The sequence below is a fragment of the Oryx dammah genome, unplaced genomic scaffold (genome assembly GCF_014754425.2).
Source record: "Oryx dammah isolate SB20612 unplaced genomic scaffold, SCBI_Odam_1.1 HiC_scaffold_2, whole genome shotgun sequence".
Lineage (NCBI taxonomy): Eukaryota > Metazoa > Chordata > Mammalia > Artiodactyla > Bovidae > Oryx > Oryx dammah.
Window position 1 is genome coordinate 45510549 of NW_024070186.1, and position 14851 is coordinate 45525399.

General features: G+C 38.4%; 1 protein-coding gene across 1 annotated transcript in view; it reads left to right on the plus strand.

The window, feature by feature from the left end:
• Positions 1–534: 534 nt before the first annotated feature.
• Positions 535–14851, plus strand: part of LOC120881539 (vomeronasal type-2 receptor 1-like) — a 30519-nt gene continuing 16202 nt past the window's right edge. The window contains 6 exon segments of the mRNA XM_040265275.1: positions 535–633; positions 3310–3394; positions 3935–3945; positions 8193–8334; positions 8337–8436; positions 12898–13189. Of these exon segments, the coding sequence (XP_040121209.1) occupies positions 535–633; positions 3310–3394; positions 3935–3945; positions 8193–8334; positions 8337–8436; positions 12898–13189 (729 nt within the window).

Genomic DNA, 14851 nt, shown 5'->3' on the forward strand with positions numbered 1-14851 from the left:
ATCTCTGCTTTTGTCACTTTGCCTTCTCTTTGGCATATACCTCCCCATATTTCCCCCCATATGAAGACACTTCAGATTACATTATTGGACCTGTATGGATAATGCAAACATTAACTTAGTTACTTCTTCAAAGTCTCTCTTGCTATGTAGTACAACCTATTTCCAGGTTCTAGAAATTGAGACATGTACATTTTGAGAGGCAATCATTCAAAATATATAAAATGTGTAAGCTGGTAGAGTAGTCTGGGAAAAAATACTAGGAAAAAATCCTGAAAATTTTATGAAAAGTAATAAAAATGTTTAAAAACATATGAATAGTTATAAAACTGCCAAAATTTCTGGTACTGCCTAAAATAGGGATCAGTGTCCATTAGAGTCCATTTTAACCAAGATGTTTTTTGATCAACCTGCTTTCCATGAAGTAGTCTCAAGTCCAATATACAGGTATAAGGAAAAGTGAGTGAATAGACCGTAGTGGTAGGGCTGAGTATCTCAGGATGCAAGCCTCAGAGGAAGTCAAAAGTCAGCTGAGATATGCAGGAAAAGACAGGAATCAGGGGATGGGACAAATGGGAGAAAGTACCTAACAACACAGAGAAGGTGGTGTACATGAGAGTGAGGAAGAACCTGCAGGTAAAAAGAGGACGCTATCTGTTTAAGGAACTGAAGGCCTGTTTATGTGGCTGGTGGTATATTTTGAGCTGACAGTTGAGGTGGTTGCTGCAAAAGTGGGATCTGGTTCGTCATCTAGGGGCTGGATGAAGCCTATTGTTTATGGATTTTTATCTTATGGCAGATACGGGGCCCTGGAAAGATGACTTGAGTCCTCAGATACATGGACTTAACATTGATAATATGGAAACATTCCCCAGCTGATCTGTCGATTTAACACAATCCTTATCAAAATTTCAGCGCCCCCTCACCCCCACAGAAATTGATGAGCTGACCCTAAAATTTATATGGAAAGGATCCCAGAATTGTTAAAAAAAAAAAATCTTGAAAAAGAAAAAGTCAGAGGAGTTACATTTCCTGATTTCTTACTGCAATAGTGAAGATACTAGAATACTGAAGATAAAACAACCTTGACATAGAGATAGACATATAGACCAATGGAATAAAAATCCTCACATTTACAGGCAATTGATTTTTGACATGAGATCATGATAATTAAATGGGGAAACAATAGTCTTTCCAACAAATGGTACAGAAAGTTACTTACAGCTTAAAAAAGTAACATGAACTTCAGTGCAGTTCAGTCGCTCAGTCGTGTCCGACTCTTCGCGACCCCATGAATCACAGCATGCCAGGCCTCCCTGTCCATCAGCAACTCCCGGAGTTCACTCAGACTCACGTCCATCGAGTCAGTGATGCCATCCAGCCATCTCATCCTCTGTCATCCCCTTCTCTTCCTGCCCCCAATCCCTCCCAGCATCAGAGGCTTTTCCAATGAGTCAACTCTTCGCATGAGGTGGCCAAAGTACTGGAGTTTCAGCTTTAGCATCAGTCCTTCCAAAGAAATCCCAGGGCTGATCTCCTTCAGAATGGACTGGTTGGATCTCCTTGCAGTCCAAGGGACTCTCAAGAGTCTTCTCCAACACCACAGTTCAAAAGCATCAATTCTTCAGCACTCAGCCTTCTTCACAGTCCAACTCTCACATGACCACAGGAAAAACCATAGCCTTGACTAGATGGACCTTAGTCGGCAAAGTAATGTCTCTGCTTTTGAATATACAATCTAGGTTGGTCATAACTTTTCTTCGAAGGAGCAAGCATCTTTTAATTTCATGGCTGCAATTACCATCTGCAGTGATTTTGGAGCCCCCAAAAATAAAGTCTGACACTGTTTCCACCATTTCCCCATCTATGCCATGAAGTGATGGGACCGGATGCCATGATCTTAGTTTTCTGAAGGTTGAGCTTTTAGCCAACTTTTTCACTCTCCTCTTTCACTTTCACCAAGAGGCTCTTTAGTTCCTCTTCACTTTCTGCCATAGGCCTTATCTTATACAGAAAAATCAACGGAAAATAGATCATAAGCCTACATGTAAGAGTTAAAATTTGAAAGTATCTAGAAGAACACAGAGCTTTCTTTGAGTCATTAACTACTAGGGACATGCAGATCAAAACCACAATGAGACACCACTTTATTTCCACTAGAATGGCTATAATAAAAGGGACTGGTAATAATGAATAGTGGCAAGGATGTGGAGATATCTGAACTATTGTACATTATTAGAGAGAATATAAATGATACAACCACTTTAGAAAAGAATTTGGCATTTTCTCAAAATGTTAAGCATATAGTTCGCATATCAGCAATTCCACTTCTAGATATTTACCTACGAGAATTATAAACATATGTCCACACAAAGACTTGTATGATAATGTTTATAGCAGTACTGCTCATAACAGCCAAAAGAATGAAAACAACCCAAATTTCCATCAGCTCATGAATGGACAAATGAAATATGATATATCCATAAAAGGGAAATTTATATGACAATAAAAAGGAATAAAATACTGATGCATGCTAAAACATGGATGAACCTTGAAAACATTATGCCAACTGAAAGAAGTTAGTAAAATGATCACATATTATATGATCCAATTTATATAAATGAACAGAATAAGGACATCTTTTTAGCATCAGAAAAGTAAAATTAATGGTTGTCTGGGGACAGGGGTGATGGTGGGGAGAATGGGGAGTGACTGCTAATAGGTATGTGTTTCTTTTTGGAAGGATGAAAATGTACTAAATTTCGATTGTGCTGATGATCACACAATTCTGTAAGGATAGTAGAACCTATTGAATGTACTTTATAAATGGGTGAATTTTATGTATATAAATTATGTCTTAATAATGATATTAAAAAAATGAAATCTATTACATACAACAACATAAATAAACCTCCTGACATTATGTTTTGTCAAAGAAGCCAGACAGAAGAGGCCACATATTTGAGATTCCATTTAAACAAAATGTCCAGAATAGGCAAATCTATAGAGCCAGGAAGTAGATTTATGTGGTTGCCTACAGAGTTGCGACTGAAGCGACTTAGCAGCAGCAGCAGCAGAGCTTGGGGTGAGGGAAGATTGGGAAATGAGGTTTCCTTTTGGGATAATGGAAATGTTCTAAAATTGCATTGTGATGATGGCTGCTCAAGTCTGTAACTACAGCAAAACCTATTGAACTATGTGTTCTACATAAGTGAATTTTATGATGTATAAATAAATCTCAGTGTCTTATGGTGTATAAATCTCAATAAAGCTGTAAATTTTTTTTTTTTTTTTTTTTTTTGTGGCCTGCAGCTTGACATGGTCAACTTCCTTCAGTGTAGGGATGGATTAGAAAGGCGACGATGTGGAGAGCAGGAAGGCATACTAAATTTTTCAGGTAAGAGTTAAAGCTGGTCAGGTTTTTTTCAATTTCACATTTAACTAAAAATAGGTGCTTATTCTCTAGACAACTGTGATGATAACAATTTCCTAGCTCCAGTCAGTTGCTTACCATCTTCACCATTTTTGTCACCGCCACAACTCACTATAGCTATGTAACAGGTGATGCAGCCAAGGAGGAAAGGATGCTTTTGTTTCTGTATGTTAAGAATCAGCTGATTTAGAGGCAGATAATTAATCAAGCTGTCGGATTATTTCCCTGAAAATAAAAGGAGCAAAAGAAATAGTAACATGATGCTTTCTTAATTCAGCAAGGCAGCCATTTAAAACTTTGTATGCGTGCAGTGTCTGAGTGTCTCTCCTTGGCTATAATTGAGGGCTTTCTCTATTTAGACACACAGGAGACACTTCTGTAATAAGTGGTAGGTATTGAGTTGTTAAAAAAAGCAAAAGCCTGCTTCTTATGCACCTCATGGCCTCTAATCAATAACTTGCACCTCATATAACAATACACGTCTGAAAACCGATTCATTTCTAGCCTTCTTTCAGGTAAGCCATAATGTCATAATATCACAAAATTCAATAGAGGTAACATTTTTTAACTGTTGGAGACATACATTTAAAACAAACCCTAGTGTATATTCTAAAGACAGCAATTTAAACACACGCAACTACCTGTGGTTCGTTTCTTGACTGTTTAGAAGGACAGCTCCACATGGGAGATGAGAAAATGGAATAGATTGGTGTATCCATTCATCTGATGCTATGGCATGCATGCTATGGCAGGATTTGAAATGATTATTAAGGTAAGAGAATGACAGAGAGGAATATAAAAGCCGAGCAGTATCTAACAAGCTGAGTCTGACCATGAGACTGAAATCTACTGTGAGTTCGCTGCTGTGTCTATCAAGCTGGGGCTTTGGAGAGGCTTGCAGCAATGTTTATCCGCAGTTAATACAGAATTTGAGCCTTTCCTGGAAGCCTTGTAAACAGCCTTTAAATACTCTTTTAGCCTTTGTTATTAAGACAGTTCTCATAATCTTTAGGGGCTCAGGTGTTTTCCTTTGCTTAAAGGCAGAGACAAGTCTGGGCAGGATATTGTTCTTGGAAGGGAGCCTGACCTTTGCCAGGGCCCTGGGAGAAGAGCAAGGCTCAAACAAGTCTGGGAGAGGGCTGTGTAAATACACAGAGCACAGACTAGGATCTAAGAACCTGGGTGTGACACCTGGGACTAAATACCTGTGGCCGTTTGCATCAACATTCTGATGTCTTCTGCCTTGATCAGGGGCTCTTGAAATCAGAGTCCTGTGGAAATGATAATTATGTTCAAAGTATTATTGAATAAAAATTTCACCTTGATAGTTAACACAACAGCTTGCTATTGCTGACAGCATGTATTAGGCTATCACTGCATCGAAACTTAGAATTCTCATCCCAAACCAGAACACTGCTGATTTCTTTAGAACCACAGACTCTGAAAAAGACTGGTTAGTCCAAAGAGATGGAGAGAGGTCTCGACAGCGAAGGAGCTGGATCTAATACCCATCCTCCCAGACTTGGTCTGTGTCCTTTCTCTCTACTACAAATCCTCAGAAAGGACACAGGCTTTGGTATCTGCATGTTAGCATGTATTAGCCATGTGAACTCATTTGTAAAGTGAACAAAAGAAAACCAGTCACATGGGGTGTTGTGAGGGCAAGGTGAGTCGTTGGACATCCATCCCTGTGCAGTTAATAAAACCACTCTAAGAGCACAGATTTTTTTTTTCTATTCTCTGTATCATCTTTGATGAATTCTGCTACATTTGAGGATGTAGTCATGTGGCCCAAGCAGAATATACTAGCATCCTGGGAACTATAAAAACACTGGCCACCAGATGCTGCTACACAAATCAGAAGCCTCATCATCACTGAATCTAGTTCCTGACCTAGAGGAAGCATAATGCATGTGGCAGCAATCTGTACAATATAAAGTGGGATAAAATGCTAACTTTATTATCAATATAACTTAATCAATTTTAATGATTTTCATGGTGCCTAGTGCAGCTTTTGCCTGGAGGATGAAGATGGCACAGATTTGGTAATAAACATATCTTTGTACAAGGGTAGCCCTTGGCAACAAGAGGGATAATTGCTTAGAAACAGCTGTCTTCTGGTAAGGAAGAGCAAAGATGAGTGAGGAATAGTTCCAAACAGTTTTGTGAAAGGCCTAGACTAAACCTTTGCAGCTCATGAGAGGATTCTCAGGCTGTTGGTGAGGAGCAGTTTGTCACCCAGAGTGCCGCTGTGTTTATATGAAGCCCGGACTCTGAAGTCTATACTGGAAGAGATTTTCCAGGGAATCCATCTTTTCTTTAAGTTCTTTCATTTCAGTATCATTTTGAAGCCTGAGGGTGGAACATATGGCCCATGAACCTTTTAGAAAACTAAGACTAGTTATATATTTGACAAACAGATGTCAGTCAAGGGCCAAGGGCATGCATTCACTAGCTTGCTTGTGAGGGTCTAGTCGGCTATGGGGTACTGTGGCGTGGGCCTGCAGTTTCACAAGTGAAGTGGTAATGGGAACTCTCTTAAGCGGTTCCTCAGGGTCAGGTAGAGATTACATTTACCCAATGGATGAGTACTGGAAATCCTTTAGGAGATGACTTCTGTGTGGATGGGTTGGTGGGACCCAGGTGAGTGATAATGATGATGATATTAGGGGAGTAAATGTGTGTGTGTGTGCACACGTGCAAGTGTGTGTAGATGGTATTGTAGTGGAATGTGCATGTGTGGAGAAGTTGTAAAAAGGGGGAGTTTCTTACAGTAGTATTTTTTCTATTTATAAATGAAATATAAAAATATTGTAGAACATGTGGGAAAATATAGAAAAGTATAAAGAAAATTAAAATCAGCTGCAATCTACCACCAAAAACTAATTGAAAGTACTGGATGATTGTCAATCTGGGTCAGGAATGAACATGGCAATATAAAAATTCTTGGATCATTAAAATAATAGGAAAAGGGATTTGTTTCCTACTTTTTTCTTTTTCTCTTAGTTTGCAGTGGTTTCTTCTAGTGCTTCTAATGGAGATATGTGTATGAAAAAGCAGTAATATGTTGGTAAATTTTAGAAATTTAGAGTACGATTGTATACGGTACTTTGTTATCTGTTACCTTCATGGTAAGCATATTGAGATTTTCTGTTGTGAGTAAATATATTTCTAAAATATGACTTGAATCACTCCTTTGTTTTCCATCATGTGAATTGATTGTAATTTATTTTAGAAACTCTTTATTGTATGCATTTTTTGATTGGTTCATTTTTTTACTGTCATAAATAAACTGTATTCAGTATTCTTTTTTGTTGTTGTTGTTGTACCATACAGCTCGGGGGATCTTAGTTCCCTGACTAGGGATTGAACTTCCCTTCAGTGGAAGCAGATTCCTAACCACTGAACCACCAGGGAAGTCCTTGTTCTTGATATTCTTATATATCATGTTTATGTGCATCTCTATTGCTTCCTTGGAGAAGGCAATGGCAACCCACTCCAGTACTCTTGCCTGGAAAATCCCATGGACAGAGGAGCCTAGTAGGCTGCAGTCCATGGTGATGCAAAGAGTCAGACATGACTGAGTGACTTCACTTTTACTTTTCACTTTCATTCTTTGGAGAAGGAAATGGCAACCCACTCCAGTGTTCTGGCCTGGAGAATCCCAGGGACAGGGGACCCTGGTGGGCTGCCATCTATGGGGTCACACAGAGTCAGACACGACTGAAGTGACTTAGCAGCAGCAGTAGCATTGCTTCCTTGGAATAAATACTTGGAAGTAAAATCACATGATCAAAGGGTATAGTCATTTTTTATGCTCCTGATACATATTATTGGACTGAATCCTGAAAATACTCTTATAAATTTATACTTCCAGGGGAGATGTTTGAGAAGGGACAAAGAAGCAGACGAAATCTATGGTGAACTGACCTAGAGAAAGAGATTGGAAGATATCTCTGAGAGAGGCCAAGCAAGAAGTCACAAGAGAGGATTCTCAGGCAAGAACCCAGAAATTCTCAGGGATTTGTCCCTGAACCAGTGACAAAGTCAGCAAAGTAAGCTGAGGGCAATACTTCACCTTGAAGAGAAGATTAAAGAAAATGATGTACATGAAAAATATTCCTTGAACTCTTAATAGGCTTTACAGAATTTTTCTAGGGTAACTTATTATCATCCTAGTGACTCATAAGGCACTTGAGGCATAGAAGTAAAGTGACTTTCCCACCATCACACTAACACAAGTGGCAGAACACAGATTCAAAGTGATGTCTTCTAGTCCAACGCTTCCATGGTTTTCCATTCATTTTTTTCTATACCCCTAAGGATAGAGTGTGGCCTGATGTCTTCTGTTTTTTTGTTTTCACTTCATAATGAAGCAGAATGCCTTTTTTTACTTTGGGGGCAAGGGCAGCTCCCAGAAACCTGGCTGAAGTGAGAATGAATTAGGCTGATAAACAAAAAAGGGACAATTTCTACAAAGTGATTCTATTTAAATCTCAAAAGCCACTATTATGTCATTATATATTATTGCTAAGCATAAAAGAGATTTTTATGAGGCTCCTTTCAAGAGGATTACTCAGCTTCTAGTGCAGGTCCAAAAATTGCAGGTGAGTGTGAGGCTCTGTGATTGATTGAGGCACGACAATTAAGTCGCAAGCAGTGGCAAACTGAGTCCACTGGGGAGGGGCCCGCACACACTCACTGGGAACACTTTAGCAAAGCACCTCGTTAAAACTTTTAACAGTGGTCATTTCTCCCAAAGTCAGTGGTTAGTGGAAAGAAATGTCTGGTTCTAGGATTGCTTGCTTTTTTATGGGCTAAATTGGGCATCGAAGGTAAAGAACAGGAGGAAGAACAGACCTGTCGGCTGCTGGGCAAGTTTGATTTGAATGGATATGTAGATGCCCAAACCACTCACTTGTTATCGGAGGACTGTTTCCTATCTGTTCCAGGACCATCCCAGCAAATAAGTCTATTTTGGAGCCAGTATCAGCAAAATGTGAAGGGTAAGCCATTGTTTTTGTATTCTTTTTACATCAGATGTAGGAAGTAGGGTGAAGAAGTGGTGGGAGTGTGAGAGCCTGGAACTGGAGCCATGATGCCAGCCCTGACTCTTGACACTATTTATTTGGCTCAAGATAGGTACTTACTGTTTCTCGGCCTCCATTTCTCCAAGGTAGACTTACCAGGATTGCTTAGAAACAAGAAAGAAAATAGATAGATTTTGCATGATATAGAACACTGCTCCTGAGAGGATGGTCTGTGGAGTATCAGCATCACCTAAGAGCTTGTTAGAAATGTAGCGTCTCAAGCTGCATCCCACATCTGCTGAATCAGATTCCACATTTTGACAAGACCTCCTGATGATTCATGCACACATTGAGTCTGAGAAGCACTGATGTAGAACTGTGCAGTGTTGCAGCTTACTTTAAATTGTTACTAAAGTCTCCTGAAATGAGAATACACAGTACTAGAATGCTGATTTATTTATGAGCTAGTGTTCATAGCAAGAGTCCTCCTGCTGCCCTGTTTGCCTCATCCCAGAATTGTCATGTCAACAAACGGGATCCATGACTGATGATCTGAATTTGCTAAGAACCCATTGTAAGAAAAGCAAACATGGGTTATATTTCTGGGTGTGAAACACACATACTTTTGATGTGAAAAGAATGCCAGAGATGAAAGGAAATGAACTGTTCACACTGTTCTACTGCCATAACAAAGCAGCTCTTTCTTTTTCATTTCTTTGTATTCTTTCTCAACACTTTATATAGATGCAACCATCATTTTTGCATAGTTGTGCTCATAGTACAGACAGTTTTATTTGGGAGGATTTTACCTCATATCTTAATCACTTCCATGGTGCTGCATGGTAATTATAAATGCATTTTGTAAAATTTTTGACAACTTCTTTTTAAAAAAATATTTATTTATTTGTTTGGCTGTGCTAGATCCTAGCTGTGGCATGTGGGATGTAGTCCCCTGACCAGGGATTGAACTCTGGCCCCCTGCATTGGGAGCATGGCATCTTAGCCACTGGACCACCAGGGAAGTAAGTCCCTTGCCAACTTCTTATACAATTAAATATTGACTGATCATAACTCCTTCCCTTTGGTCACAGTTCATGCTACATGTTTAAATATCACTAGAGGGATAGATAAACTGTTTGTTGTTGGCAAAAGGAAAGGATTGTAATCAGTCCCTACTTATCTCTTTCCTGGGTCTTCTAATTCTTTTCCATTCTTACAGTGAAGCAAATGTTTAAATGGGAAAGAAGTGGTTCTACTCATGGCTACATTGTTTAAAGTCAGTTCATTATTTTTCAAAGAATTTTTCACTGATTCAATCTTCACCAGCATAAAATAAAAACCAGAGTTTGTCATAGCAGAGGACATGTTATTTCATCAGTGGAATCACTTAACTTGCTCTTCACCCTTCTTTGGAGCTTCTGAAGGTTGTTTTCTTAGCAAGATAAAATAGAAAAGCCAGTACACATATTTTTAGTAAAAATCTACTCCCTCATTAAAAAAGAATTTGAGATTTCCACTGTGATTGATACAGTGGTAAGAAGAAAGTATGTCCCATTTAAAAAATAATTCACTGTATCAGGGATATCTTGATTTCCCTCTCTAGTCCACCTGTTCTTATCCAATTTTCAGAGTAGTCTGATTGTTGCTTTATATCCTCAGTTCAGGGATTTTAGTTGAAATCAGTGGGAGAGAGAAGGTTGTGTGTGCTTATTCCATCTTGACTTTAACTCAAAGCCTAAGGATTCTTAAAAGGGTTACTTCAACATCTTCTGATTTTCAGTGTTGCTGCTAAGAAGTCTGATGACATTCTGATTCTTCATATTTTGTATGAAACTTGTTTCACGTGGTTTGGGTATCTAAAAAGTTAGTTCTTTGTCCTGAATATAGATCAGAAATATAAGGCTTCATTGTGGGGATTCTGCTTGTCTCTCAGCCTGTTGATTAAAACCCAAATTGCTCATCTTTATGCCATAACATACCTATATACTGGATATTATTAAAAATATTATTGGATATTATAAAATATCCTATTTACATTCCATATTTACATTTTTGGATATACTTTCTTAAAAATTAGAGCTATATAATTTTCACTGATAATCAATAACAGTTTCTATATATCTGTACTCAATCCCAGTATTCTCCAAGCCTCTTAATATTCCTCCATGAGATGCAACTTTCCCTCCCAATGAGAAAGCCCTCATGGGAGACCTGGATAGGTGATATTCAGGAGCCAGGCTGGGCCTAATCAGATAATAATTTCATTTTGGCATCATTGTTTACCTATATCTGATCTAGATATGCTAGTTGGAGTTTGGAGAATTCTTACTCTGAAACCCACAGTTTTAACAGGATGCTAGTTTTAGTTGGCCATCAGTAAAACTGCACAGAAGAGGAAGGCTTTTCTGTTATTTTGGAAATGTTGTTCAGAGAAGATAAAGACAATGAAATGGAAGGAAGAAAGGAGTATTTTAAGTTCTTGTTTTGGTTGATCTAAACAAAGCTAGGATTTAGAGAAATTTTCTGGGGAACAAAAGGTATACATTGTATAATGGTACTGTGAGTATCGTAATGGAAATCACCGATGAAAGAAAAGTTATCCCAAATCCCACCCTTTCATTAATTACCCTGCACTCATTTAAATTTTTTCCTATTGATAGTTATCCAAACATTCACATAATTTATGTATAGTTTTAATTATAGTATAGAAACAACTTTGCACACAGACTGTTTTACCTAATATTACATGCATACTGCAGGGTAATTTCTCTAATTATAGATTTTTAACGATGGAAAATGTTCCCGTCAAGTCAATGTACCATAATTTATTATTGCTGGGCGTGTTAATTCTTTCCAATTTTTAAATATCATAAATAATTCTAAAATTAACAATTTGGAACATATCTAGTTTTTCCCTTTGGGAAGAACAATCTCTTCAGATAAATTCTCTGGGGGAGAATTTTTTATTCAAAGCAGGTGAACATTTTTCTAGCTCTTGAAATGTCTTACTCTCTCACCTTAGAAAAGATATTGCTATATTTATTTCAACAATGTGTATGCCAATTTATATAGCCATCTGTGTAAATTTAGAAGCCAGTTGTGTTAGGATGATAAGGTCCTTCATGTTCAGTCTCCTGGTTCTCCAGTCTCCTCTTCCTGTGCCATACCTATTCCTACCCTGTCTGCCAAGTGTCCTGATCTTCCCATTCCTAAAATGTTATGTCCTCTTGTTACCATGCCTTCACACTTACTGCTCCCTCTGCTTGCAGCATCCATCCTCTGCTTTTATATCATCCTTCAAGAGTCAGCTTGGCTTTTAAGTCCTCCAGGTAGGTGCCCCCACCTCTTTACCTCCTGGTCCCTATGTCTATCCCTGTTGGTATGATTATCATTTTGTGCATTGATTGGCTATTTCCTGTTTCTTTGCATAGATACTGAAGTGTCTATCTTTGTCAATATTGCATGTATAGTATCTAGCACCAGTGGAACCCAGTAACTATGTATTGAATGAAAGGCAAAGCTAAACTAAACTAGAAACTTCAGTTAAAGAGATACGGAGGAAAAAAAATCTAATTTGCCAACAGGGCTATTTGCTATTAGATATTTAATTCAAAAATATTTATTGAGTAGAAGATATGGAGTTAGGTACTATAGCTACAGAGGACATTAAGAGAAACCATTCTGGAGGTCCTTGCTTTCAGATAGGTTAAAGGTGGCTAAAACTGAGAAAAAAGAAAGAGTTGGAAATAGAATAGTTATTTTTAACGGAGACGATGGTGTGATAGATTACCAGAGAAATAATTTTCCTTTTTATGGCTAGGGAATGGAAAGGAGGAGGCATTTCATTCATGGTTAAATGTGAGAATGATAGAAAACAGACATCCTCAGTTAAAAAATCAACGTTAACAATCAAATCATGACAGGAAAAGTGATCTATTGGAGTCATATATAGTATATATAAATTTTATGTATTGCTTATATGTAGGTCTATCATAAGTATTTTCATGTATTTACAAAAATTTTGTTATTATAATTAACATCCAGAAGAAAACCAGAGAAACTTATAGGGATATAAGGAGGGAAATAGACTCATATGGTACCAGGGTCTTCCAATAAATGAGCAAAAATGTATTGAGGGATTACTGGGTGTTCTGTGTGGTGGTGAGAATTGAGAATAGAAGAATATTTTTGTGAAAAGAGATAACCAAGTGTCCAAAAAGATGCTTCCCAGCTCAAGCCAATCAATGATGAATATGATTCATACTTGAACCCTTTACATTTGTAATATCTTTTCATGAAATATTACCATGCTCAGACAAGGCAGGTGTCCACTAATGTTTTGGCAAAAAGCTCCAGCACCAATCCCAGCTAAAAGCTGCTTTCTCCTCCACAGATCCACTCATTGACTGAGCCTAACAAAAGACATTTCCTTTTCAGGTTCAACTTCCAGGGATTCCACTGGATGAAAACCATGATCCACACCATCAAGGAGATTAATGAGAGGAAAGATATTTTGCCCAACATCACTTTGGGCTATCAGGTCTTTGATACCTGTTACACTGTCTCCAAATCCATGGAAGCTGCACTGGTATTCCTTACAGGGCAGGAAGAAAACAAACCCAAGTTTAGAAACAGCACTGGGGCAATGCTGGCAGGAATTGGTGGAGCAGGTGGATCATCCTTGTCAGTTGCTGCTTCAAGAGTTCTAGGATTATATTACTTACCTCAGGTATTTCAGAATATTGTTCTGGGTACAATTTTATAAAGAAACAAGCTATGTGCAACTGCAGCAAAGAGTAAGTAAGGTGATCAGGTGAGGCTGGGATAAGTTACACACAAAGAGGCTGGTGGTGATGCTGATATTCAGTCTGCCCTCAGCAACTATGACTGGTAACTTCAGACTCTTCTACATCCCTTAGGATCCTGCCTTAGTTTTGAGCTTGAGATTGTGACCCAGTGAGTTTTATGTTGACATCTCACTAAGCAGTACTCTCTGAAGCACTAGGTGAAGTAGAGTAGGTGATGGAGAAATACTTCTTTGATTGATAGATGTTATAAGAAATGCATTTTGGTTCTGGCCTGTATTGATACTTATTAATCATATTAATACTTCATCATGACATTTTTTGTTCAAACACTAACACACTGAAAAGCACTTGGGAATTTCACAAAAGAGAGTATTGGTATTAAAAAGTATTTAAAAGTTGGTATTCTAATTGATAGATTATTTTTAATTCAGGGGCCAGTGACATATTTCAGCCTAAGAATAGATGCTATTAATATTAGGAAGAATGGATAATTAAGAAAATATAAGTAAAGCTCTGTGTTTATTTTCAGGGATGGTTCCCCAAAGTATCAAGTCAGGACTTAGTAATGTGAAAGCTGATTAGGCTTATTTGTGTTACTGAAGAAATGGGAAAAGTTAAAATAATTTTTAAAAGTAGCATTTACATAGCATGTCTAATAAAGCTGCAAATATAGATGTGGGAGGAACAGGATGAGAGTGAGAAATAGAACCAAGAAGAGAGATCAGGTGACAGAGTTGACATCTTCAATGTGGGCTTCATGGAGCTCAGACAGACTGTGCTGCTGTGAGCTCTGCCTTCCAGCAAGTCCTGACTGTGGTCCATGCCCCTTCTAGAAACCTCTAGAGAGAGCTCCTCCTTTAAATCTTGTAGTAAATCTGCAAAGAAGGTAAAAGAAGTCTTGTACACAATAAACACTTTCACATGTATCGTCTCATTTAATGTACTGAGTAACCTTAGGATATAGATGTCATAACTCTGATTTCACTCATGGGGAAACTTAGGTTCAGAAGGTTTTAGTAACTCAATTATGTAGCTGGAATTTGAAATCAGATGTCTTCGCTTCCAAAATGAGATACTTCCCTACATATGGCTTCCATGATATTGGTGTTTGTGAGGTTGCAAAGAAGAATGTAAACTTTAGCCAAAATGGAATAAGGCTCAGTCAGTCAGTCAGTTCAGAGACTCAGTCATGTCCAACTCTTTGCAACCCCATGGACTGCAGCACGCCAGGTGTCCCTGTCATTCACCAACTCCCGGAGTTTGCTCAAACTCATGTCCATTGAGTTGGTGCTGCCATCCAACCATCTCATCCGCTGTTACCCCTTCTCCTCCTGCCTTCAATCTTTCCCAGCATAGGGGTCTTTTCAAATGAGTCAGCTCTTCGCATCAGGTGGCCAAAGTATTTGGAGTTTCAGCTTCAGCATCAGTCCTTCCAGTGAATATTCAGGACTGATTTCCTTTAGGATGGACTGGTTGGATCTCCTTGCAGTCCAAGGGACTCTCAAGAGTCTTCTTTAACACCACAGTTCAAAAGCATCAATTCTTTAGCACTCAGCTTTCTTTATAGTCCAACTCTCACATCC